This window comes from Trachypithecus francoisi, unplaced genomic scaffold (genome assembly GCF_009764315.1).
Source record: "Trachypithecus francoisi isolate TF-2019V2 unplaced genomic scaffold, Tfra_2.0 Contig01585, whole genome shotgun sequence".
NCBI classification, from domain to species: Eukaryota; Metazoa; Chordata; class Mammalia; order Primates; family Cercopithecidae; genus Trachypithecus; species Trachypithecus francoisi.
In genome coordinates, this window is record NW_022681444.1 from 6,224,227 (window position 1) to 6,251,135 (window position 26,909).

The 26,909-nt window shown below is 46.4% G+C and overlaps 1 protein-coding gene, 1 long non-coding RNA gene and 1 other non-coding gene across 7 annotated transcripts in view; 2 read left to right on the forward strand and 1 right to left on the reverse strand.

Moving 5' to 3' along the window:
* Positions 1-15,591, forward strand: part of GLE1 (GLE1 RNA export mediator) — a 35,203-nt gene extending 19,612 nt beyond the window's left edge. Inside the window, exons 8-16 of one of the 3 annotated variants that reach the window (XR_004432867.1) lie at positions 1,061-1,173; positions 1,342-1,411; positions 6,454-6,596; positions 6,697-6,887; positions 9,294-9,423; positions 11,248-11,352; positions 12,905-13,022; positions 13,558-13,621; positions 14,384-14,442. Coding sequence is in view for 2 of the 3 variants with exons in the window: in XM_033192895.1 (XP_033048786.1) it covers positions 1,061-1,173; positions 1,342-1,411; positions 6,454-6,596; positions 6,697-6,887; positions 9,294-9,423; positions 11,248-11,352; positions 12,905-12,987; positions 13,558-13,621; positions 14,384-14,452 (968 nt within the window). In the remaining variant the exon portion in view is untranslated. Of the gene's footprint in view, positions 1-1,060; positions 1,174-1,341; positions 1,412-6,453; positions 6,597-6,696; positions 6,888-9,293; positions 9,424-11,247; positions 11,353-12,904; positions 13,023-13,557; positions 13,622-14,383 lie in introns of all 3 variants that reach the window. The other 2 variants (XM_033192895.1, XM_033192903.1) reach the window with 2 other exon arrangements.
* On the reverse strand, positions 6,375-26,893 carry LOC117072612. 3 transcript variants are annotated; one of them, XR_004432882.1, is made up of 4 exons: positions 26,728-26,893; positions 24,209-24,284; positions 16,929-17,044; positions 16,379-16,569 (listed from the first exon to the last, which is right to left on the reverse strand). It is a non-coding gene; the product is annotated as an uncharacterized LOC117072612 (long non-coding RNA). The 3 variants fall into 3 exon arrangements; XR_004432883.1 differs by lacking the exons at positions 16,379-16,569; positions 16,929-17,044 and adding an exon at positions 6,375-7,142 and having other exon boundaries at positions 26,728-26,746; XR_004432885.1 differs by lacking the exon at positions 24,209-24,284.
* Positions 17,279-17,340, forward strand: LOC117073991. Its single transcript, XR_004433485.1, has one exon. It is a non-coding gene; the product is annotated as a U7 small nuclear RNA (small nuclear RNA).
* Positions 26,894-26,909: the final 16 nt, after the last annotated feature.

Consider the following 26,909-nt stretch of genomic DNA (forward strand, 5'->3'; position numbering starts at 1 on the left):
AACCTCTGCCTCCCGAATTCAAGCAGTTCTGCCTCAGCCTCCCAAGTAGCTGGGATTACAGGTGCCTGCCACCGCACCTGGCTAATTTTTGTAGTTTTACTAAAGATGGGATTTCACCATGTTGGCCAGGCTGGTCTCGAACTCCTGATCTCGTGATCCACCCGCCTCGGCCTCCTGAAGTGCTAGGATTATAGGCATGAGCCACCACACCCGGCCTGGGAGTCTAGTTTTTCTTTTTTGGTGTTTTTGTTTTTGTTTTTTTTGAGATGGGGTTTTGCTCTTGTTGCCCAGGCTAGAGTGCAATGGCACAATCTCAGCTCACTGCAACCTCCACTTCCCAGGTTCAAGCGATTCTCCCGCCTCAGCCTCCCGAGTAGCTGAGATTATAGGCATGTGCCACCATGCCTGGCTAATTTTTTTGTATTTTTAGTAGAGATGGGGTTTCTCCATGTTGGTCAGGCTGGTCTTGAACTCCAGACCTCAGGTGATCCGCCAGCATTGGCCTCCCAAAGTGCTGGGATTATAGGCGTGAGCCACTGCGCCTGGTGTTTTTGTTTGTTTGTTTGTTTGAGATAGGGGTCCCATTCTGTCACCCAGGCTAGAGGAGTGCAGTGGTGTGATTATGGCTCACTGTAGCCTCGCCCTCCCAGGCTCAAGTGATCCTCCCCACTCAGCCTCCCAAGTAGCTGGGACTACAGGCATGTGCCATCCTGCCTGGCTAATTTGTGTATTTTTTGTAGAGATGGGATTTCACCATGTTGTGCAAGCTGGTCTCAAACTCCTGGGCCTGTCTTGGCCTCCCGGAGTACTGGAATTACAGGTGTAGGTCACTACGCCCAGCCTTAGTTTTTCTACTTAGTAATGCGACCATGGCAAATCACTTAACATTTTTGTGCCTGTTTCTTTTTCTATAAACTGGAGATAATAATAGTATCTATTTCATAGTTACTGTGACAGTTAAAGCAGTTAGTGCATACATAAAGTGATTATAACAGTGCCTGCCTCATATTACGTGTTCAGTAAATACTAGCTATTACTAAAACCTTCTTTTATTTCTCAGACCTCCAGGTGAAGGTACAAGACATTACAATGCAGTGGTACCAGCAGCTGCAGGATGCTTCCATGCAGTGTATGTTGACCTTTGAGGGCCTGACCAACAGCAAGGACAGTCAGGTAGGGGAGAGGTATATGGCAGTAATTTTGTGGGCTTGATGGTTCTCAGAGAATGAGCACTTCGTGTCCCAAAGGAATGTAGCTGGCATATCACTTTACCTGATTCTAAGTGACATCTACTTAGCTTTTCAGAACACTGTCTGCCTTCTCATTGTTCTCTTCTGGCAGGCCAAAAAGATAAAGATGGACCTCCAGAAGGCTGCTACCATCCCAGTGAGCCAAATCTCTACCATTGCAGGTTGGTCAGAGGGGTTAAGAACATGACCTTTCACTTCATTGTATTATTTTTCAGACTCCAAATCTATTTATCTGTAAGATTCCTGTAAAAGTATATTCAAACAAATGTTTACAGTTGGATCAGGTACATATAAATCACACACATCTTGTTTCTCTGGTTTCCTCTTTAACACATAGAAGGTAATCATGGCTGGGTGCGGTGGCTCACGCGTGTAATCCCAGGACTTTCGGAGGCTGGGGCAGGTGGATCACGAGGTCTGGAGTTTGAGACCAGCTTGACCAACATAGTGAAACCCCGTCTCTACCAAAAATACAAATATTAGCCGGGTATGGTGGCTCTCACCTATAATCCCATTTACTCAGGAGGCTGAGGCAGGAGAATTGCTTGAACCCAGGAGGCAGAGGTTGCAGTGAGCCAAGATCACACGACTGTGCTCCAGCTTGGGTGACAGAGACTCTGTCTCAAAAGGGGGAAAAAAAAAAAAAAAAAAGATAATCATGATGTGTTTTTTTTCTTTTCTTTTTTTTTTTTGGGAGACAAGAGTCTCACTCTGTTGCCCAGGCTGGAGTGCAGTAGCGCTATCTCGGCTTACTGCAAGCTCTGCCTTCTGGGTTCATGCCATTCTCCTGCCTCAGCCTCCCGAGTAACTGGGACTATAGGTGCCCATCACCACGCCCAGCTAATTTTTTGTATTTTTAGTAGAGGTTTCACCATGTTATCCAGGATAATAGGTTTCACCACATTATCCAGGATGGTCTCGATCTCCTGACCTCGTGATCTGCCCGCCTCGGCCTTCCAAAGTGCTGGGATTACAGGCATGAGTCACTGCTCCCAGCCTTTTTGACTCATTTTTAACAAGCTACCTTCTATGGTAAATTATTAGGATGGTTCTTAGCTTTGAAGTTGCAGGTTACTGCTGAAAACATCAGTAAGGGAAGGAACCTAGGCTGTGACTTGCAGACTTTGCTTCTGTTCTACAACATTAGCTTTTCCGAATTACTCCAAGCTCGCCTTGTTCATCCTCAAGGACTCCTTCTTTTCTCTCCAGACACTGAGGTTTAGAAAGTGAGAACCAGAAAAGGAAAAAACTTTTCTTTAGAACCAGAGGTTCATTTGTATGGAGCTGTAGATGTGGAAGCCTTCAGATTATAGACTGAGCTGCCAGGTGGCTGGGGAGTGTGTGTGCAACTGGAACACTCCTCTGACTCATCATGGGTTCTGTTCCCCGATTCACTTTTCATTGCCTGTAAAGCATAGGAAAATTTCAGTTCCTGCCCTTGATAGGCAGTCTGACAAAACTTACATATGACTTTGCTACCTGAAATTCTTTCTGGAGCAGGGCAAGGTATAAATAAATAATGTATTACTTTTTGGAATTTAAAGTGCTGTGTCCTTTGATAGCAACAGCAAAGCAGGAGAGGTTGACTAGACAGCCACTCTACACCTCAACGGCCATTCCCAGTTCCCCTCAGTTGACCGCAGACAGGGTCAGTACCTCCTTCATCGGGAAAATGGAGACATCCAGCGTGAGCTCCTCAGAGCCCCTTCTACCACTGCACAGTGACATTTACCTCTTAGTCTCCCGTGTCACTAGATGAGGTGTCCTTGCTGCTGCACTTACCCTTCCACCTCTGCCCTTGTTCCCTTTCCTTCCTGTCTCCTGTCAGACTCTGCCTCATTGTTTATTACCTTTCCTGTTTTCTGTGATTACATCCTTTTTACAGGCTCCTCTCTCTCAGCCTTTAAGTATGCGTGAGCTCCTCACATCCTAACATGAGTTTCCCTTGATCCTATGTCTTCTGAGTGTTTGCTGATCTTCCTCAGGTTTCCGTTTGGCACTGTTGCTGCTTTCTCTGTGCAACTCTACTCCTTTGACCTCCATGGTGCCATTACTTTCCAGGTTCTTCTCCTGCCTCCCTCCCTCCCCATTACTTTCCTCTCTCTCTCTTCCTCTCTCTCTCTTCCCTTTGTGGGTTTCTCACTCTTCTACCCCACTCTAATTGTAGGTGATTCCTAGGGATCTGCTCTTATCCTGCAGTTCTTTTCATTCTCTCTACTTACAGGGCTTCACATATTACCTGAATGCTGATGACTCCCAAACCTACCTCTGGTTTATTCCTTTCTTCTGAACTTCAGATTCTCCAGCTTCAGCTACCTGAGGGAAATCTCTGCCTATATGTCTCTTAGCTGCCTCAAGTTTAATGTGTTCAAATCCATATCCATCATCTTCCTTAGCCCTCTTTGACTCCTGTTTTCTCTGAGTAATCAGTAGCACCATTACTCAGTAATCTTAGCTGGAAACCTGGGAGTCATCTTTATGACTGCTGCCTCTCTTTCACTCACCACATCGAATTAGTCTATAACTTTGCCTTTTTAAATTTTTCTACACATTTCCTGAGTCTCCCTTTGTCTCCATCGTGACTGTAAGCCCTTTAAGATCTTGTATTCCAGCCAGACACAGAACATGCTCTAGAGTTAGTGCTCAGTAAACGTTTAATGAATAGGAGAGAAAGATCACCTAATTGCTGTCTTTTAAAAAGGTGGGCCAGGCACGGTGGCTCCTGCCTGTAATCCCAGCACTTTGGGAGGCCGAGGTGGGTGGATCACAAGGTCAGGAGTTCGAGATCAGCCTGACCAACATGGAGAAACCCTGTCTCTACTAAAAATAAAAAATTAGCTGGGCATGGTGGCACATACCTGTAATCCCAGCTACTTAGGAGGCTGAGGCAGGAGAATCTCTTGAACCCAGGAGGCGGAGGTTGTGGTGATCTGAGATCATGCCATTGCAGTCCAGTCCGGACAAAAAGAGCAAAACTCTGTCTCAAAAAAAAAAAAAAAAGGTGGATGTCAGCTGGGCCTAGTGGCTCACACTTACACACTTATAGTCCCAGCACTTTGGGTGGCTGAGGTGGGTGAATCATCAGAGGTCAGGAGTTCGAGACCAGCCTGGCCAATGTGGTGAAATCCTGTGTCTACTAAAATATAAAAATTAGCCAGATGTGGTGGCAGGCGCCTGTAATCCCAGCTACTCAGGAGGCTGAGGCAGAAAAATCACTCGAACCTGGGAGGCGGAGGTTGCAGTAAGCCAAGATCATGCCATTGCACTCCGGCCTGGTTGACAGAGTGAGACTTCATCTCAAAAAAAAAAAAAAAAGTGGATGTCGCCGGGTGTGGTGGCTCACGCCTATAATCCCAGCATTTTGGGAGGATGAGGCGGACAGATCACTTGAGGTCAGAAGTTTGAGATCAGGCTGGCCAACATGGTGAAACCCTGTGTCTACTAAAAATACAAAAATTAGCCGGGTGTGGTGGCATGTGCCTGTAGCCCCGGCTACTTGGGAGGCTGAGGTGGAAGAATCGCTTGAACCTAGAAGGCAGAGGTTGCAGTGAGGTAACATTGAACCACTGCACTCCAGCCTTGGCGACAGGGTGAGACTTCATCTCTAAAAAAAAAAAAAACAAAAAAAAAAGGTGGATGTCCATGAGTGGTTAGAATTAGAAGAAATCTTGAGTAAGGACATGATGTTGGTATGGCCTGGGGAGGCCATGTCGGTCTAGGGTTGGAAGATAACTAACTTTCCTCCTACCTAGAGAGGTATGGAGAGGGGCTAGATGGGGCATTCAGCCAGTGGGGTCCACATGGTTGACTTTTTAAAATTTTTTTTTAAAAAGAGAACTGAATGAGATTTCTGAAACTTTTGTGACATTTCTTGAAGTGATTAGGAACTTGACAGGGTGTTTCTCAACTGGAGATGCTATATTAATTAAAACATTGACTTCAGGACTTCAGGTAACGTAAAGTAATTCAGATCTGCTTTTTTTTTTTTTTTTGAGATGGAGTCTCGCTCTGTCACGCAGGCTGGAGTGCAATGGCACAATCTCGGCTCACTGTAACCTACGCCTCCTGGGTTCAAGCGATTCTCCTGCCTCAGCCTCCCCAAGTAGCTGGGATTACAGGCGCCCGCCACCACACCTGGCTAATTTTTATATTTTTAGTAGAGACGAGGTATCACCATGTTGGTCAGGCTGGTCTCAAACTCCTGACCACAAGTGATCTGCCTGCCTCGGCCTCCCAAAGTGCTGGCCCAGATCTGCTTAAGCAAAAAAAAAAAAAAAAAGCATTTATTAGAAAGATAATATTTTACAGAACCCAATGGCAGGAATGAGCTGAGGTCTCAGGAGCTAGAAACTTTAGTTCTTTTTTCATCTCTCATCTCCTCTGCCCTCTCTACATCTCCATTCTTATTTTACATTGCCGTTCTTTGGTCTTCATGACAGGTACACAGCCCCACTGCCTATGAGTGTATGTGACACAGGGCCAGCTACCTCAAGGAAGTGACTCTTGCTTGACTGACTGGCTCAGCTTGACTGCCTCTAATCTAACTAGCTGGTGTGGGGGTGGAGCACACAGGATCTTTGGTACAAATATAGCTGTTACGAATCCACTTCTGTGTCTCTGAGGATGGAGGAAGGCAAGTCCCAGAGAAGGGGGCATAGCATCAAGAGCTAGGCAGATCCTTTAGGTTTTTCCTAGAGATGTGACTAACTCCTCTAGAGATACCAACCACAGCCCACGGGGTCTGTAACAAAATATAACACCTCTTTCTATACTGTTTATCCCTTCATTTTATGTGTATGTAAGGGATACTGTTTATCCCTTTGTTTCTATAGGGCAGGCACAGCTGGGTTTTTGTAGATGCTTTGTAATTACAATGATGAAACAGGCTGGGCATGGTGGCTCACGCCTGTAATCCCAGCACTTTGGGAGGCCAAAGCAGGCGGATCACTTGAGGTCAGCAGTTGGAGACCAGCCTGGCCAACATCGTGAAATCCGTCTCTACAAAAAAAAAAAAAAAAAAAAAATTAGCCCAGGAGGCTGAGGCATGAGAGTTGCTTGAACTTGGGAAGTGGAGTTTGCAGTGAGCCAAGATTGTGCCACTGCACTCCAGCCTGGGTGATAGAGCGAGACTGTCTCAAAAAAAAAAAATGAAAAAGAGATTGATCTGTGGTTGTATCTTTTAATTTCTCTCTATCATGCTCAGGCTCAAAACTGAAGGAGATCTTTGACAAGATCCACAGCCTGCTCTCTGGAAAACCTGTTCAATCTGGTGGGCGCTCTGTGTCTGTCACACTTAACCCACAGGGGCTGGACTTTGTTCAATACAAACTGGCAGAGAAATTTGTGGTGAGAAACCTTGTTGCGAGAGGTATGGGAAGAAAAGGCTGGTGTACAAGATTTCAGCCTTTCTCTGGTATTAAAATTGTACCCACCTCTGTGTTCTCAGAAACAAGGTGAGGAGGAAGTGGCCTCTCACCATGAAGCAGCATTCCCCATCGCAGTTGTGGCATCTGGGATCTGGGAGCTCCACCCCAGAGTGGGGGACCTCATTCTTGCTCATCTACATAAGAAGTGTCCTTACTCTGTTCCTTTCTATCCCACTTTCAAGGAGGGAATGGCTTTGGAAGACTATCAGAGGTAAAGTTGTTTTTCTCCCTACTCACTATCCCTAGAGTGATTAGTGAAATATAAATAGAATTGGAATTTGTTTTTCCCTCCTTCTCACAGCTCCTATTACATACCTTGAATGTTCTATCAGAAATATAATGTCTTTCGGCCAGGTGCGGTGGCTCACGCCTGTAATCCCAACACTTTGGGAGGCCAAGGTGGGCGGATTGCTTGAGCTCAGGAGTTTGAGACCAGCCTGGGCAACATGAAGAAACGCCATCTCTACTAAAAATACAAAAAAAAATTAGCCAGGTGTGGTGGTGCACGCCTGTAGTCCCAGCTACTCAGGAGGCTGAGGCACGAGAATTGTTTGAACCCGGGAGGCAGAGGTTGCAATGAGCCCAGATTGCACCAGTACACTGCAGCCTGCGTGACACAGCAAGACTCTGTCTTAAAAAGAAAGAAAAAATATATATACATAGTCTTTTATGTAAACTGGACAGCCTTTGGCATTTGTGAACTTAGGTGCCAATAATCAATGTAGTTTAGTGGAAAGGATACTGGGGTCTTGGAATTTTATCCCTGCTTTTTCACTTAATAGCTTTGCAAAAGTGGACAAATCATTTAGTCTTTTTGAGCATCTTTTCCTGACTTTTAAAAGAGTGTGATGACATCTATTACCTCCTGTGAATTTACTTCATGGCTTATATGAAGCCCAGATTTGATGATGGATGTGAGTGGTTGGTAAACAGAGTATTCTACAGATGTAATAATATGTAATAATATATTAATAGTAATGCTGAGTGTAGCCGGGCGCGGTGGCTCAAGCCTGTAATCCCAGCACTTTGGGAGGCCGAGACGGGCGAATCACGAGGTCAGGAGATCGAGACCATCCTGGCTAACACGGTGAAACCCCGTCTCTACTAAAAAGTACAAAAAACTATCCGGGCGAGGTGGCGGGTGCCTGTAGTCCCAGCTACTCAGGAGGCTGAGGCAGGAGAATGGCGGGAACCCGGGAGGCGGAGCTTGCAGTGAGCTGAGATCCGGCCACTGCACTCCAGCCTGGGCAACAGAGTGAGACTCCATCTCAAAAAAAATAAATAGTAATGCTGAGTGTAATAATATATTGTTACTTTTTAGCCATAAAAACTAATCTCTGGGCCAGGTGCAGTGCCTCATGCCTATAATTAACAATTTGGGAGGCTGAAGCAGAAGGATCCCTTGAGCCCAGGACTTCAAGACCAGCCTGGGTAACACAGTGAGACCCTGTCTCTACAAAATTAGCCAGGTGTTGGCTGGGTGCAGTGGCTCACGCCTGTAATCCCAGCACTTTGGGAAGCCAAGGCTGCCAAAGCGGGCAGATCACCTGAGGCCAAGAGTTCGAGACCAGCCTGGCCAACGTGGTGACACCCCATCTCTACTGAAAATACAAAAAATTATCTGGGCATGGTGGCAGGCTCCTGTAATCCCAGCCACTCAGGAGGCTGAGGCAGGAAAATCACTTGTACCCGGGAGGCGGAGGTTGCACTGAGCCGAGATCATGCCATTGCACTCCAGCCTGGGCGACAAGAGTGAAACTCTGTCTCAAAAAAAAAAAAAAGGCCAGGCGTGGTGGCTCATGCCTGTAATCCCAGCACTTTGGGAGGCTGAGGTGGGCGGATCACCTGAGGTCAGTAGTTCAAGACCAGCCTGGCCAACATGGTGAAACCCTGTCTCTACTAAAAATACAAAAATTAGCCAGGTGTGGTGGCAGGTGCCTTAATCCCAGCTACTCAGGAGGCAGAGGCAGAAGAATCGCTTGAACCCGGGAGGCGGAGGTTGCGGTGAGCGGAGATCGTGCCATTGTTCTCTAGCCTGGGTGACAAGAGCAAAATTCCATCTCAAAAAAAAAAAAAAAATTAGCTGGCTGTGGTGGCACGTGTCTGTGGTCCTAGCTACTTGGGAGGCTGAGGCGGGAGGATCACTTGAACCTGGGAGGTGAAGTTTGCAGTGAGCCTTGATCATACCACTTGTACTCCAGCCTGGGCAACAGAGACACTGTTTCAAAAAAAAAAAAAAATTCTCTCTGATTTGTCACCCTTATTTTGGCCTTGTCCCAGTGAATTTTTTCTTTTTTTCCTTTTTCTTTTTTTTTTTGAGACACAATCTCACTGTTACCCAGGCTGGAGTGCAGTGATGCAATCTTGACTCACTGCACTTCCACCTCCCAGGTTCAAGCAATTCTCATGCCTCAGCCTCCCAATTAGCTGGGACAACAGGCATGCACCACTATACCCAGTTAATTTTTGTATTTTTAGTAGAGATGGGGTTTCACCACGTTGGCCAGGCTAGTCTCGAACTCCTGGCCTCAAGTGATCTGCCCACCTCGGCCTCCCAAAGTGCTGGGATTACAGGCGTGAGCCACCACGCCCGGCCAAATTTTTTCTTCCCGTATAGGATGCTTGGCTACCAAGTAAAGGATTCCAAAGTGGAGCAGCAAGACAACTTTCTAAAACGCATGTCAGGGATGATCCGTCTCTACGCTGCCATCATCCAGCTCCGGTGGCCATATGGAAACCGACAGGAGGTAGGTAAAAGAGGCTTACTGTCAATAATGAGAGGTTAGACCACAGTCCATGTGTATTCCTCCCATAGGAAATATTGGCCTTCTTTCAGAGAGCCACTCTAGTTAAAGGATAAACTATATGGCAGTTTGATGGGTATTCTGTAGAGGACTGAATGTTGATTATTAGGGAACTTTCTTGGATCACCTGGTACTTTAAAGAGCTGGTTTTGTAACAGAGTCTACCAGAGGAGAGTCTGTTATAAATCAGTCATTAAGGTTAGAAGATTTTCTTACAAGAGGAATGAGCAAGAAATTGTCATCTTAGAACTAGTTGAGACCTTAGAAGCCATCTAGATCACATCCCTTACTTCACAGATGGACAGACAGATCAAGCTCAGAAAGCTGCAGCTGGGGTTCAGGGCTTTGACTTGCCAGCCCAGTTAATTTCTCAGGGAATACAGATTAGAGGGACAGAGAAAGTAATAGTCATGGAGACCTAAAGAGAAAAAAATAGAAGTTGATTAAATCCAAGTTTTTATTATATGCCTGCTGTGTCCCAGGTTCTGTGCTAAAGGTACCAAAAATAATAAATAAAATGTCAACAAGGCTAATTGTTGGCCTAGGGAATGCCTGAAACTGAAGCTGACGCATGCATATTGAAGGGAGCCTATAAAGAACGTGTGGGAACCAATGTATTGAAACATTAAAAAACAGAAGGCGAGGTGGCTTCATGCCTGATATCCCAGCACTTTGGGAGGCTGAGGTGGGTGGATCACCTAAGGTCAGGAGTTCAAAACCAGCCTGGTCAACATGGTGAAACCCCATCTCTACTAAAAATACAAAAATTAGCTGGGCATGGTGGTGGATACCTGTAATTCCAGCTACTTGGGAGGCTGAGGCACGAGAATCGCTTGAACCCGGGAGACAGAGGTTGCAATGAGCTAAGATCATGCCATTGCACTCCAGCCTGGGCAACAAGAGTGAAACTCTGTCCCAAAAAAGAAAAAAGAATGTGTGGGAATCAATGTATTGAAACATTTAAAAACAGAAGGCCGGGCGAGGTGGATTCATGCCTATAATCCCAGCACTTTGGGAAGCCAAGGCAGGTGGATCACTTGACTCCAGGAGTTTGAGACCAGCCTGGGCAACAAGGTGAAACCATGTCTCTAAATAAAATACAAAAAAATTAGCTGAGCATGGTGGCGTGTGAATGCCTGTAGTCCTAGCTACTTGGGAGACTGAGGTGGAAGAATCACTTGAGCCCAAGAGGTGAAGGCTGCAGTGATCCATGATCGCACTACAGCACTCCAACCTGGACGACAAAATGAGACCCTGTCTCAAAAATATAAAAGAAAAACATAATTTGTTTAGTTTGTGTTGTTTCTGCCCTGTGGCAGGTGCTAGGGTTGGATAATCTGGGGTTCATTTCCACTTGGTGATGGCTGGATGATACATTGGGAGTTTAGATTTATAAACAAAAGGAGATCGGCGGGGCGCGGTGGCTCAAGCCTGTAATCCTAGCACTTTGGGAGGCCGAGACGGGCGGATCACGAGGTCAGGAGATCGAGACCATCCTGGCTAACCTAGTGAAACCCCGTCTCTACTAAAAAATACAAAAAACTAGCCAGGCGTGGTGGCGGGTGCCTGTAGTCCCAGCTACTCGGGAGGCTGAGGCAGGAGAATGGCGTAAACCCGGGAGGCGGAGCTTGCAGTGAGCTGAGATCCGGCCACTGCACTCTAGCCTGGGTGACAGAGCGAGACCCCGTCTCAAAAAATAAATAAATAAATAAATAAATAAAAATAAACAAAAGGAGATCAATGATAACCAAACCTCTCTCCTCCCAGATTCACCCTCATGGCTTAAATCATGGATGGCGCTGGTTGGCCCAGATCTTAAACATGGAGCCCTTGTCAGATGTGACAGCCACCCTCCTCTTTGACTTCCTGGAGGTACGTAACTCAGTTATCACACAAGAGAAGGCCAGTGATTGAGGTAGCCTTGATCCACTGGGTGACATGAATGGGGAAACAGCATAGCAATTGGGCCTGATAGTAAAACAGCATGATGTTCCAGTGTCATAGATTTTTCCCAAGCTGTAAACCAACCTTGCTTTCACTTTTACTCCATACTATATTTACTTGGCTTCTCTGGATTCTTTTCATTATAAAGAACAGAAAATTGTACATTCTAGCAAAAGTGAAAAGAGGAATTTGTTTTAGGGATATAGAAGTGACTCCCAGACCAGGTGCAGTGGATCACATCTGTAATCCCAGCACTTTGGGAGACCAAGGTGGGCGGATCACATGGGATTAGGAGTTCAAGCCCAGCCTGGTCAGCATATTGAAACCCTGTCTGTACTAAAAATACAAAAAAAAAAGGCTGGGCACGGTGGCTCACGCCTGTAATCCCAGCACTTTGGGAGGCTGAGGCAGGTGGATTACCTGAAGTCACGAGTTCAAGACCAGCCTGTCCAACATGGTGAAATCCCATCTCTTAATAAAAATACAAAAATCAGCTGGGTGTGGTAGCACATGCCTGTAATCCCAGCTACTAGAGGGGCTGAGGCAGCAGAATCACTTGAACAGGATCTTACTCTATCACCCAGGCTGGAGTGCAATAGTGCAATAGTGCAATCATACCTCACTGTAGCCTCAAACTCCTGGGCTCAAGCGATCCTCCCATCTTACCCTGCCAACGTGTTGAGATTACAGAAGTGAGCCATTGCACTCAGCCAAGAAGATACTTCTTATAGAAGAAAGGCTTGGGGTACATGCCATAACAAATGTGGAACCATTTTACCTATAGTGCCAATAGTTCCTAGTTACCTAAATAGCTCCCGAAGTCAGCCAGGTGCAGTGGCTGACAGCTTTTGGGAGGCCAAGGCAGGCGGATCACTTGAGCTCTGGAGTTCAAGACCAGCCAGGGCAACATGGTGAAACCCTGTGTCTACAAAAAAAGTACAAAAATTAGCTGGGTATGGTGGTGTGTCCCTGTGGTCCCAGCTACTGGGGAGGCTGAGGTTGGAGGATCACCTGAGCCCAGGGAGGTTGAGGCTGCAGTGAGCTGTGATCATGCCAGTGTCCTCTAGCCTGGGTGACACAGTGAGACCCTATTAAAAAATAATAATCATAAAAAGCTCCTGAAGTCACCATACATGAACAATGATCCTGTATCACTTGAGAACACAAGTGATATTCTGTATACTCTCCTTACTAAGTTGGGGAGGTATAACATATGTTTAGGAAGCCTTCCATTCATTAGAGGAAAAGAAGAGTAGTTTGTTAAGACCTGATTGGTTAAATGGAGGTATGGCCATATAAAGAGAAATGCTTTAGAAGAAAGGTGGGTGTTTGCATTTATTCCCTTGTTAGCAAGTTCAGTGGCATTGTGGCTGAAATTTTTGATGGTGTGAAAGATGAAGGGCGGATTGTGCTTTATGAATGTGTCCTGTGAGTGTGAATTTTCATTCTCTGCTCTGACAGTGCCTGTCTTTCCCTCTAGGTGTGTGGGAATGCCCTCATGAAGCAATACCAGGTTCAGTTCTGGAAGATGCTAATTCTTATCAAAGAGGACTACTTTCCCAGGTATCAGGCTTGTTGAGCAGACAACAGGGGATTAAGTAAGTAAAACTCATAACTAGGCCTCAGATACTCAAGGGTGCTATTACCTGCTGGTTTTGATTCAAGTTAAAAACACCTGTACTAAGTATGCCATCTTCCTACTCCAGTCCCTCTCATTGATATTTGAATAAATGCTTTTGAAACTTAATGAGAGTCTGTCTTAAATATCATTGCCTAAACAAAAACACAAATTAGGGACTGGTCACAGTGGCTTATGCCTATAATTGCAGCTCTTTGGGAGGCCACAGCAGGAGGATCACTTGAGCCCAGGTGTTCAAAACCAGCCTGGACAATATAGCAAGACCCCATCTCTACAAAATAAAAAATTAGCCAGGCATGATGGCATGCATCTATAGTCCCAGCTACTAGGGAAGCTGAGATAGGAGGATCGCTTGAGCCCAGGAGTTCAAGGCCTCAGTGAGCTATGATTGCACCACTGCACTGCACTCCAGCCTAAATGACAGAGTGAGACACTGCTTCCAAAAGATAGATGTATATCATAGGTGTGATTCACGTGTCTTTCTCTCCCTGTAGAATTGAAGCTATCACAAGCTCAGGACAGATGGGTTCCTTCATACGCCTCAAGCAGTTCTTGGAGGTAAGATGCCCTTAGACCAACATGTCCCACACTGTTGTTGGGCTGGAATGCACCTGTGTCTAACAAGTCTTGGACCTTCAGATGCTCTGATTGCACTCTCTTCCTTAGTTCTTCCAAACCCTTCTTTTTGTACCTAATTCCCTCTTAATCTTTGGAGTAAGGGCTCCCACTTCCTCTTCTTTATATGTATCATTCTCCATACTGCCTGTGAGAAAGCTCTGCTGAGATGAATAAAATATATTGAGTGTATCTTCTCTCATGAATATTTTTTTTTTTGCATGTTGGCCAGAGTTCTTGTCTTAGTCTCAGGTCTGGGGAATTGGTAAGTGTCGTCACTTTTCTCCATGAGAACAAACTGCACTTTCAGTTGGACTCTTCCCCTACTTCCAAGTGCCAAGAAATTGTAAAAAGGTTAATTTTGACAAAGAATTTAGAACGCCATCGTGGGTTTGCCAAGATAGCCTGCTGACTTTTCAGCTTCTCAAAGCTCGATTGTGAAAACAGTGATTGTGAAAGATGAGCTTAGTCTGTACGGAGACAAGAGTGGGACAGGAATAATAAGAGCATTTCATTTGTTGTCTGTGGCAGTTCATGCAGAAGTGGACATCTTATACAGAGCCATCGGTCTTACTGGCTTTTTCCTTTTGTTCACTGTTCCATAGGGCTGAAATATGATGTCCCTGAAACCTTCTTTTAACCATTAAGTGTTGGGAACACTGTTATCAGAAACTCATTCTGTTTTCTTCATCTTTCCCTGACCAGAAATGTTTGCAACACAAGGATATTCCTGTCCCCAAGGGCTTTCTGACTTCCTCCTTCTGGCGCTCCTGATGTCACTTCATCACCTACCATCACCATTATGCTGCAAAGCGGCAATAATAAAGGAACTGAAGACACCTGTATTTGGGAGAAGTCATGTCAGATTCAGAAATTTGCCAATATGTATTTATACCTTGTGACTAGGAGAAGGGATTTTCATGCGTCACAAAATTCTTGGAGGTCCCTTAGTAGATTTGGTAGTTCCTTAAGAGATCCACATGATAAAATAAATGGAATTGGCCTTTCTTGTTTTTTGCAAAAGTGATAAAAGGTGTTTAGCACTTGGTCTCCTCCCTCCTTTGTCTCTAGTCTTTCAGAAAGTTGGCAATACCTTAACAAATGCAGTCTGAGCTGGAGGGAGCTCACCATTTGCACCCACCTACTCACCCACACCCCTGTTCAGATGAATTTCCAGAAAGAGCTAAGGCTCATAAGGTTCCCTGTTAAGTATTATTTAATAGTTGAGGCCAGATACTTACATGCAAGTCTGGGTTATGGTTGTTTTGCCTTTCTCAGCTGGTGAAGTCATTCTAAAGCCAGAGGAAGTATGTGATATACACATGGACTAAGGCCCAGATGACACTGGCTAGATTAGCATCTGGGATTAGGACTAGAAACACATGTCATATGGAACTAAGGGGAACTCTTTGTCATCCTAATTTGGAAGTTGGTCCCTGGATGGCTAGGGATGCATGAACCAGGCAGGTACCTTTTTTGTTTTTGTTTTTGTTTTGTTTTGTTTTGTTTCTTTTCAGTTTGAATTAAGATGGGGCTTGCAACATTAAACATGAGCTGAGCATCCATAAGCATTGAATTGGGATTAAACAAACATGTTGGGCAGGAATTGAACACCGCTAATATGATGATAAATATGCCTGACTAAAGTCACTACAAAAATTCAGCGATTGGCTGTTCAGATAGGAGTTGAGATTTGTTTTGTGGAAAGACTAATTCTCTTTGATACTGCAAAGGCAGTGGCCATGGATCTATTCCTCTGTGCTAAATGTCTTGTGGCAGGGTGTGTTTGTGGGGGAGCGTTCGCTGGTACTCTTGAGTAGCCTGAAGTGACCCATTCTATGAATTGTTAATTATGGTGCCAAAAAAATAAATAAATAATAAAGCTTGGTTTTTTAAAAAACCCATTGCTGATATATTGGTTCAATATGATCAATTTCCTCTGCCTTGAGCTATATAAATCATTAGGGGCATGGTAGTATACAAGTCCAGGTACAGAGCGGTGTGCATTTATTCCTTTTTGTCTTCTTGACCAACACCTTGGTAATATTACTTCTTTTTCTGTCATTTCCTTTTTTGGAATTATGTACTAATAACTGACCCTATTTTATCTAGCAAGAGATGTGAAAGTATACTAAAATCTTTGAAAGACACAGTGGGCCGTGCTTAGTGGCTCATGCCCACAGTCCCAACACTTTGGGAGGCTGAAGTGGGAGGATTGTTTAAGTCCAGAAGTTCAAGACCAGCTTGGGCAACATAATGAGACCCCCCCCGCCACCATGTCTAAAAAAAATTTTTTCGGCCGGACGCAGTGGCTCACGTTTATAATCCCAGCACTTTGGGAGGCTGAGGCGGGCAGATCACCTGAGGTCAGAAGTTCGAGACCAGCCTAGCCAACATGGCGAAATCTTGTCTCTACTAAAAATACAAAAATTAGCCGGGCGTGGTGGTGTGTGCCTGTAATCCCAGCTACCCAGGAGGCAGCTGAGGCAGGAGAATTGCTGGAACCCAGAGGCAGAGGCTGCAGTGAGCCAAGATCACACTGCTGCACTCCAGCCTGGGTAACAGAGCAAGACTCTGTCTCAAAAAAAAAAAAAAAAAACATTTAAAATTTTTCAGGCATGGTGGCACATGTCTGTGGTCCTAACTACTCGGGAGGCTGAGGTGGGCAGATCACTTGAGCTTTGGGAGGTCGAGGGTGCTGTGATCTGTGATCATGCCACTACACTCCAGCCTGGGTGACAGAGCAAGACCCTGTCTCAAATAAATAAATAAATAAATAAGGTAGACAGTATGAACACTGGGGAGGGAATCAGGAGACCCAGCTCAAATCACTTTCAGGTTTTTTGGCCTTGGGTACGTCCTTCACCCACTCTGAACCTCAGTATCTCCACCTGTGAAACAAAATAATTGGACATCTCACTGTAGTTTTCAAACTATGCTTGATAGCACTTCCTTAGGGAAGAGTGTCCCAGCTGGTGTGCCTTGGCATGCTGACCTCATTAGCCCTCCCAGACAGGGCCTGCGGTGGGTGAACCCCCAGGACCTGTTCCATTCACATTTCCTCCCTTTACCTTTGTGTTAAAATGGAATCATTCAGCTGGGTGTAGTGGCTCACACCTGTAATCCCAGCACTTCGGGAGGCCAAAGCTGGTGGATCACAAGGTCAAGAGTTTGAGACCAGCCTGGCCAACATGGTGAAACCCCATCTCTACTAAAAATACAAAAATTAGCAGGGCATGGTGGAGCACACCTGTAATCCCAGCTACTCCGGAGGCTTAAGCAGGAGAATCACTTGAACCCAGGAGGCGGAGGTTGCAGTGAGCCAAGATTCCGCCACTGTACTCCAGGGAAGGCAACAGAGGAACACTATCCGAAAAAGAAAAGAGAGGAAAAAAAAGGCATCATTTTCTAGGTACCGTGACAGGGAATAGGTTGGGAAGCAATGACTTCAGGAGAGGGGGATGTTGAATGAATGGGGCTCAGCCCTGAAGCCAGTCAACATACAGAGGCTTAAAGCAAATTTCCAAAAGGCATCCCTTTTCCTTCAAGATACTACCACCCTCTATTGGACGATTGCCCCGTTAATAACTACAAATCTATGAGTGTTACTGCTCTTTTAGAATTTGTCTAGCAGGTTTTCTGATCTTCACTGGAAAGCTTTAAAAAACAAAATTATGATGGAGGTGGATGGTACCTCCCAGAGTTGTGCAGCTCATGTTTTGCACAACCATTTAGGGGTCCTAATGGAGCTCTGGGATCCTCTCTGCCACAGCCTTTTTGTTTTATGTGCTGTACGATATATTGTGGTTCCATGTAAGATTATGTACGGAAAAGTTCATCTGTCAAAAACAAAATGAGGCCGGGCGCGGTGGCTCAAGCCTGTAATCCCAGCACTTTGGGAGGCCGAGACGGGCGGATCACGAGGTCAGGAGATCGAGACCATCCTGGCTAATACGGTGAAACCCTGTCTCTACTTAAAAAAATACAAAAAACTAGCCGGGCGACGAGGCGGGCGCCTGTAGTCCCAGCTACTCGGGAGGCTGAGGCAGGAGAATGGCGTAAACCCGGGAGGCGGAGCTTGCAGTGAGCTGAGATCCGGCCACTGCACTCCAGCCTGGGTGGCAGAGCAAGACTCCGTCTCAAAAAAAAAAAACAAAAAAACAAAATGAAAAATCGCTGGATGAGATGATCTGTAAGTTCTCTTCCACTTTGAATTTGTATGACTTCACGGAAAATACCACTTAGGCTGGGCATGGAGGCTCATGCCTGTAACCCTAGCACTTCGGGAGGCCAAGGCGGGAGGATTGCTCAAGCTCAGGAGTTCAAGACCAGCCTGGGTAATATACTGAGACCCCATCTCTATTATAAATTTTTAAATAAAAAAAAGAAAATATGAAATACCTCTTATGATTTTTGAATTATTTGAATATTCTTCCTCTAGTGGTTGGTTAGTGGTCTTGCATATGTCATTTGATGCTGGTATTCCTAATGGATTTCAATGGTAAACCAAGAAAGGAGAGCACTGGGAGGCCAGGTTTTTGATACTCACGGATAGAGATAATGATTACTAGATGAGAGATGCAGCTCCTGATGGGGAGTAGCATCAGATTCCTTACAGCAGAATACTAAGGACTGCCTGCGGTTTTAATTCAAGTACTCACGTGTCTGTCTTGCTTTCAAACTTGACCTCATTTATCAGGCTGAGGATCCATGTTTTTGTCACATTATTGTCCCATACTACAGCAAATCTGATGACAAATTAAAAATTCCAATAGGACAGAAACTACACATCCCTTACATAGAAGAATGGATTTCTGAGGATTTCCCACCCATGTGCTAGGAGCTTTCCCCTACTTCTCAAGATTTCTATGATGACAGCAGTGACATAGTTAGGCTTGGACATCTTCTGTCTCAGTGTCAGGAAAACCAAAAGCTCCATTAAGAGCCACAGAGCTTCTTTTTTTTTTTTTTTTTTTTTTTTTTTTTGAGGCGGAGTCTCGCTCTGTCGCCTGGACTGGAGTGCAGTGGCCGGATCTCAGCTCACTGCAAGCTCCATCTCCCAGGTTTATGCCATTCTCCTGCCTCAGCCTCCCGAGTAGCTGGGACTACAGGCGCCCGCCACCTCGCCCGGCTAGTTTTTGTATTTTTAGTAGAGGCGGGGTTTCACCGTGTTAGCCAGGATGGTCTCGATCTCCTGGCCTCGTGATCCGCCCGTCTCGGCCTCCCAAAGTGCTGGGATTACAGGCTTGAGCCACCGCGCCCGGCCCACAGAGCTTCTTACAAGTGCCTTATATCACACCTGGTAATCCCCTTCACTTTCCTTCATCCTGCCTAATGAATTCCTGACATTAGACTTCCTGTGGGCCTACAGAAAGTAGATTAAGCCGGGTGCAGTGGTTCACACCTGCAATCCCAGCGACTTGGGAGGCCAAGGCAGGAAGATTACCTGAGCCCAGGAGTTTGAGACCAGCCTGGGCAATACAGTGAGACCCCCATCTCTTTAAAAAAAAAAAAAAAAAAAAAAAACAGCTGGCCGGGCGTGGTGACTCATGGCTGTAATCCCAGCACTTTGGGATCCGCCGAGGCAGGTGGATCACGAGGTCAGGAGATGGAGACCATCCTGGCTAACATGGTGAAACCCCGTCTCCACTAAAAATACAAAAAAAAAAATTAGCTGGGCTTGGTGGTGGGCACCTGTAGTCCCAGCTACTCGGGAGGCTGAGGCAGGAGAATGGCGTGAACCCGGGAGGCGGAGCTTGCGGTGAGCCAAGATCGCACCACTGCACTCCAGCCTGGGCGACAGAGCAAGACTCCATCTCTAAAAAAAAAAATCAGTTTTTTCCAGATGGATGTATTCAAGAACTTTTTTTTCTTTTAGCTGTTTCAGGATATTTATAGTCAGTACAGCATGTGATCCTAGATTGGAACCTGCACCAAAAATAAAGATATTTCTGTGGATGTGTTTTTTGCTATAAAGGACATTGGAACAATAGGCAAAACTTGAATAAGGCCTATATATGGCCGGGCGCGGTGGCTCAAGCCTGTAATCCCAGCACTTTGGGAGGCCGAGACGGGCGGATCATGAGGTCAGGAGATCGAGACCATCCTGGCTAACACGGTGAAACCCCGTCTCTACTAAAAATACAAAAAACTAGCCGGGCGAGGTGGCGGGCGCCTGTAGTCCCAGCTACTCGGGAGGCTGAGGCAGGAGAATGGCGTAAACCCAGGAGGCGGAGCTTGCAGTGAGCTGAGATCCGGCCACTGCACTCCAGTCCGGGCGACAGAGCGAGACTCCACCTCAAAAAAAAAAAAATAAAATAAGGCCTATATATTAGATAATAGTACTGTGTCAACATGCATCTCTTGACTTTAATCTTGTACTGTGGTTATGAAAATGAGTATTCTTATTCTTGGAAAATACGCCCTGAGGTAAGTGGGCATGATGTCTGCAACTTATTTATTTTTTTGAAACAGAGTCTAGCTCTGTCGCCCAGGCTAGAGTGCAGTAGTATGATCTCGGCTCACTGCAACCTCTGCCTCCCGGGTTCAAGCGATTCTCCTGCCTCAGCCTCCTGAGTAGCTGAGATTACAGGCACATGCCACCACGTCTAGCTAATTTTTGTATTTTTAGTAGAGATGGGGTTCCGCCATATTGGCCAGGCTGGTCTTGAACTCCTGCCTTCAGGTGATCTGCTCACCTCGGCCTCCCAGAGTGCTGGGATTACAGGCATGAGCCACCACACCCAGCCAGAAACTTACTTTCAAATGATTGGGGGGAGGGGGATATCTATGTGTATGCATATATATGTATACATGTGTGTATGTCTATGTGTATGTAGACAGCTGTATGTGTGTATATATATTTAAACATAGAATAATAAAGCAACCGTGGTCAAAGGTTGACAAATGGGGGAATCTGGGTGAAGGGTATATGGGATTTCTTTCCAGTATTCTTGTAACTTTTCTGTAAATTGGAAACTATTTCAAAATTAAAAGATACCCCTCTTTTCGCCCTGCAAAAAAACATGCTTACAATTCTGATGAGGTGACAAAATCAAGCTCTGGAACCTACAACCCTGAAAACAGGACCCTGGTGACTAAGGTTACCTTGAAGTCATCAACCTGTAGCAAGGATGGAATGTTGACTCTAAACAGGTTTTCAAGAGAGGTGACTTGAAGGCAGAATTTTAATTCCATCGAGAATGTGATTTAAGCACCTGGAGCACTTGAAGGATTAACCTAAAAGTTATAGGAGCGCAGAGGATAGACTTATTTCATCTAGTCTAAGTCCAAAGGCCTGAGAGCCAGTCAGCTGATGGTTTAAATCCCAGAGTACTTTTCTGCAGGGTTAAAAAAAAGGGTTTGGCAGCCAAATAAGTTTGGGAAATAATATGTGTTTTTTGTTTTTTATTTTTTTTAGACGGATTCTCGCTCTATCGCCAGGCTGGAGTGCAGTGGTGCGATCTCGGCTCACTGCAACCTCCACCTCCTGGGTTCAAGCGATCCTCCTGCCTCGCACTCCAGAGTAGCTGGGACTACAGATGCGTGCCCCTACACCCAGCTAATTTTTGTATTTTTAGTAGAGATGGGGTTTCACCATGTTGGCCAGGATGGTCTCCATCTCTTGACCTTGTGATTTGCCCACCTCAGCCTCCCAAAGTACTGGGATTACAGGTGTGAGCCACCGCGCCTGGCCTGGAAATACTATGTTAAAGGTGAAGTAGGTAAGTAATCAATGAAATAAGAATGGCAGAATGGGCCAGGTGTGGTGGCTCATGCCTGTAATCCCAGCACTTTGGGAGGCTGAGGCGGGCAGATCACCTGAAGTCAGGAGCTCAAGACCAGCTTGGCCAACATGGTGAAGCTCTGTCTCTACTAAAAATACAAAAAAAATTAGCTGGGCGTGGTGGTGGACACTTGTAATCCCAGCTACTCGGGAGGCTGAGGCAGGAGAATCACTTGAACCCGGGAGGCGGAGGTTGCAGTGAGCTGAGATCGTGCTATTGCACTCCAGCTTGGGCAACAAGAGCGAGACTCAGTCTCAAAAAAACAAACGAGAATGGCAGAATGTTGATAATTGTTGGAGCTGGGTGACAGGCATATGGAAGTTTGCTGTATTGGGGTCCCCAGAGAAACAGACCAATAGGAGATGGATGGATGGATAGAGAGGGATATGATGAGATTTAATTATGAGGAATTTATTCATGAGATTATGGAGACTGAGAAGTCCCACAATCTGCCATCTGCAAGCTAGAAACCCAGGAAAGCTGGGGTTGAAATTCTAGTCTAGAGACGAGGTTTCACCATGTTGGTCAGGCTGGTCTCGAACTCCTGACCTCAGGTGATCCACCCTCCTTGGCCTCCCAAAGTGCTGGGATTGCAGGCGTGAGCCACCATACCCAGCCTATAATTCTTACTTAAATGGACTGAGTACCATTCATGTAACCTAAATTTCAGTAGCAACTCAAATATTTTCTCAAGTCAATAAGTATTATATCATGGATATAGTCTTGAATTTATGAATCATAATTAACCATTTTTCACTTGGTGACTAGGTGATGCCTAATTTTTTTATAATTATTAACACTTTTTTTTTTTTTTTTTGAGACAGGGTCTCACTCTATTGCCTGGGCTAGAATGCACTGGCACAGTCATGGCTCACTGCAGCCTTGACCTCCTGCGCTTAGGTGATCCTCCCACAGCCTCCTGAGTAGCTGGGACTATAGGCGCATGCCACCACATCTGGCTAATTTTGCATTTTTTTGTAGAGACGGGGTTTTGCCATGGTGCCCAAGCTGGTCTTAAACTCCTGGGCTCAAGTGAACCACCTGTCTCGGACTCCCAAAGTGCTGGGGCTGCAGGTGTGAGCCACCACACCTGTCCTGAATGAAAATGCATCTTGTCCTGCTTAAGGCAGATTTCTAGATGTAACTAACATTGCTGGGTCAAATGGCATGCAAATTTTATATTTTGATCCACATTGCCAAACTGCTCTTCCAGAAAAGTTCTACTTACGTATACTCGAAATGGGTAAGATTTTCAGGTAGAAAGGAGGCATGAGTGTTGGGAAGGGATGTTCTAATTGGAGGAAAAAATTGTTCACAAAAGCATGGAGTTGGAAAGATAACGTGTTTTGGAAGAGGCTAACCTCAGACCAGTAGAGAAGAACTGTAGGGAACGATGCTGTGAAAAGGTAAATTGGAACAAGGTTGTGGAGGCTGCAAAGTTCGGCCTAGTCCATAGGCATTGGGAAGCGACTGAAACATGTTGAGAAGTTTTGACGTGGTTTGTGAAACTAACTGTAGTAGTGGGTTCAAAGTAAGCAGGAGGGACACAGACTGACCAGGCCTAGCAGGCAGCCCTGCAAGGGAACAGATGTGAAATGACTGGAGCCAGATTAGGAGGTTGGATTAGGGGAGGGAGGGAGGAATTTATATCTCTACTGTCACCTGAAGTCTTAAACCCTGGCAAGGCCACACTCCCAGACCCTATCAGGCTGCTTCTCTAATATAGTGCTTGATTTTAGAAGCAGTGGCTTGTGTTTCGCTTTATTTTTTGATTGTAGTAAAATATATAGAACATAAAAGTTTAACTTTTTATTTATTTATTTTTTGAGACGGAGTCTCGATCTGTCGCCCAGTCTGGAGTGCAGTGGCACAATCTTGGCTCACTGCAACCTCCACCTCCTGGGTTCAAGCGATTCTCCTGTGTCAGCCTCCCGAGTAGCTGGGATTATAGGTGCACACCACCACACCTGATTAATTTTTGTATTTTTAGAAGAGATGGGGTTTCACCATGTTGGCCAGGATGGTCTCAAACTCCTGACCTCAAGTGATCCGCCTGCCTGGGCCTCCCAAAGTGCTGGGATTACAGGTGTGAGCCACCATGCCCAGCCTAACCATTTTTTTTTTTTTTTTTTTTTTTGAGACAGAGTCTTGCTCTGCCACCCAGGCTGGAGTGCAGTGGCCGGATCTCAGCTCACTGCAAGCTCCGCCTCCCGGGTTTACGCCATTCTCCTGCCTCAGCCTCCCGAGTAGCTGGGACTACAGGCGCCCGCCACCTCACCTGGCTAGTTTTTTGTATTTTTAAGTAGAGACAGGGTTTCACCGTATTAGCCAGGATGGTCTCGATCTCCTGACCTGACGCCCGTCTCGGCCTCCCAAAGTGCTGGGATTACAGGCTTGAGCCACCGTGCCCGGCCCCGCCTAACCATTTTTAAGTGTACAGTTTTGTGGCATTATATACAGTCACAGTGTTATGCAACCATCACCACCATCCTCTCCAGAACTCTCTTTCACCATCCCAGATGGAAACTGTACCCACTAAACAATAATAACCCATTCCTCCCTCCCCTCAGCCCCTGGTAAAAACAGTTTTTTCTGTCTCTATGAATCTGACAATTTTAGGGCTCTCATATAAGTGGAACTGTCATACAATATTCATCCTTATGTATCTGGCATATTTCACTTAGCATAATGCCTTCAAGGTTCATCCAGGCACTGTGTTTTGAAGATCTGTGTTATTTCTTACCAGCTCTGACACTGCAGAATGTCACATGGGAAGTGCAGTCCACTGGCCAGCATGACTCTTCCCAATCAGCTCCCTTCTAGGGAGGAAACACAGTGGAAGTGCTTGCCCGTTATCTTTGCAGGGGGTGAGATGGGTTGTGGAGGGGAAGGGAGGGGAAGGGCTCTCTCCCAGGGAGAGTGGGCAAGTGACTTTCCCTGGTTGGAACATATGGACACATCACTACAATTAGTGTGTTTTCGGACAGTTGACCTTTTCAACAACCTCAAAAAGTTTTGGGACTATCTAGATGCTTAAGCTTAGGGTGCCTGTCAAACATTCTGAGGACTGCTGAAACTAGAAAAAGGAGTTGAGAATTGAGTCCAACCCTCTGCTTTTTAGGAGGCCAGGAGGGGTGTGACTGAGAACATGGAGTTGATTGGTTACAAAGCCGTTACACTGTCCTGTGCTTTTTTGTTGTTGTTTTTCCCCCAGCTTTCCACACCTACTAGGGTGTTAGGCATATGGTGAAACTGGTGGGAGGTGAGGTAGGCAGACAGCAGAACAGTGAAGAATGGCTTTTTAAATGGCTTGTTTCAAGTGCCAAGTGCAGAGAAGGCAGGGTGAGTGGGTGGGAGGTGGAGAGCGCTGGGGATACTGTTTCTTAGCCATGTCTCAGATCAGACAAAGGATCAAATAAGATTTTAGTTTCTCTATCAATACAGAGCTCTCTCTCTCTTAGGTCTCCAATTCGTTTTGCATCCAGCAAAAGCAGCAAAACCCCCAGTTCACAATGGAGCCAGGGCAATTTTAATAGAAAAACCCTCCCTTTTTAATAGCTCCTGCCCCTCAGTCCCGAGGTGCTTTCTTTGCTGGAGCAGAAGCTCTTGGAAATTTTAGGGAGCTACAATTGTGTAAGCCATTTTGTACCCAGAGCTGAATACCTGATTAAACATTTTACTGCAACCTGCTGGAGAAGAGGCCACGAATACCATCAGCTGTTCCCAGAAATGCAAACCCCAGGGAGGAGTTGCCCAGCCCAGCTTTCTCTACATAGAAGATTGCAGGAAATGCCTCTCAGCTCCTACGTTTTTCCTACACAGATTCTCTAAAGCAGCTTCTGGGGTGTGGCCACTCCTTTTCTCACCACTCCAATGGAGTGAGTGGGTAGGGAAATTTTTCCTCAGTATCATGGCTACAGCCAGGGCAGCTTAGAAACGTATTGCAGGTCCCGCGCATGGGGAAAGAAGCCAAGCTGCAGAGGACCAGGAAGCTCAGGGCCAGGTCTGGGCCCAGGTTCTGGTGCAGTGCCCAATGACTTTGTATTTATTTAAAGAGGAGAGCTGCTTGGTAACCAGGAGGCTGAAGCCTTCCTGAGCTGCAGAGCTCCCCTTCTGCCTGACTGCATAGGAATGATCTGGGTGTTACTCCCGATGGCTGCGGCCCAGCTGTCACCGGAATGGGGATAGGGAAAGCGCTTCCTAATCCAGGGCTTCTGGCTACAGAGTTGAGAGCCAGGTCCTTAAACTGCTAGGACTTTAAGGATCAGAAATTCTGAGAACCTTATTTTTCTCTGTCTGCACCCCAGCAGCCACCCGCATCAAAATGCCTCCCTTTCCTATTTGAAGGCAATACACATACGGTTGCAAATGGAAGGTTCTGACTGCTGAGATGGAAATCCTAGCTCTTCCAATTGCTAGCTGCCTGACCTGGGCCAAGAGACTTAGCCTACATGAGCATTATGTAAGAGTGCCCATTTGTAAAATGGGAAAACATCTCATCAAATTATTGCAAAGATTAAGAAATGAAAAGGTAACACGAAATACTTAGCATAGTGCCTAGTACACAAGGAAAGTTCAATTAACTGTGCCAGAAAGAATCTTAATGTCTTGTTTATGAAATAGGATGAATGTGCCCTATTTCACTGGCGACCTGTGAGAAAGCTTTTGCTGCAGGAATATAAGAAATGATTATTTTGCCGCTGCGTTTTCCCTCCCCTTACCAAGAACATAAGAAATTAACTCTCCAAATCCCAGAATAACAGCTTTATGCCGCAAATTAGTCGACTTAATTTTTTTTCTGATTCGGATTTGGCCTTTTCCTCTCACCACCTCCTCAAACCCGGGGCCCCAAATCATCTGCGTCTTCTTGACCCCACCCCCACCGAAGTAGGGTGACTTGGGTCCTCAGCGCCAGCCTCCTCCTCGGGAAAGTGAGCAGGAAGAAGAGACGCACTCGGGTGATCTCACCCTTTGGAACTGGGCGTTTTTCCGGCCGGGGCGCGCAGCATCCCAGCCAGACTGCAGCGATACCCCCCGCCCCGCCCTTCTCCGCAGTCCTGGAAGAGCTCCCAGGGCGGAGGGGTGCAGTGCAGACGACTGTCCGCAGGGCGGGCGGTGGCGGGGCGCAAGCTGCGGGGAGGGAGGTGAGGCGGGAGCGTCTCCGTCGGCCAGGGCGTAGGCAGTGACCTCACTGCACCATCACCCCTCACCCCTTGCGCGCGCCCCATTTCCCCATCCTCCCGCGGCCCGCCCCTCGCTCACCTCTTCCCCCGCATCGCCGCTTCGGCTCCTTCCGGGATCGCTCGGCCCTTTCCGCCGGGCGGCCGGGCGGCGAGCCGGCGGGAGCACCACCCCCTTTGCTCCGCCGGCGCGCTCCCCCGCCCCTCGCGCAGCGCCGGGGCGCTTCCCCCTGCGCTCGCGCCCGCCCGCCGCGGGAGCGCGCG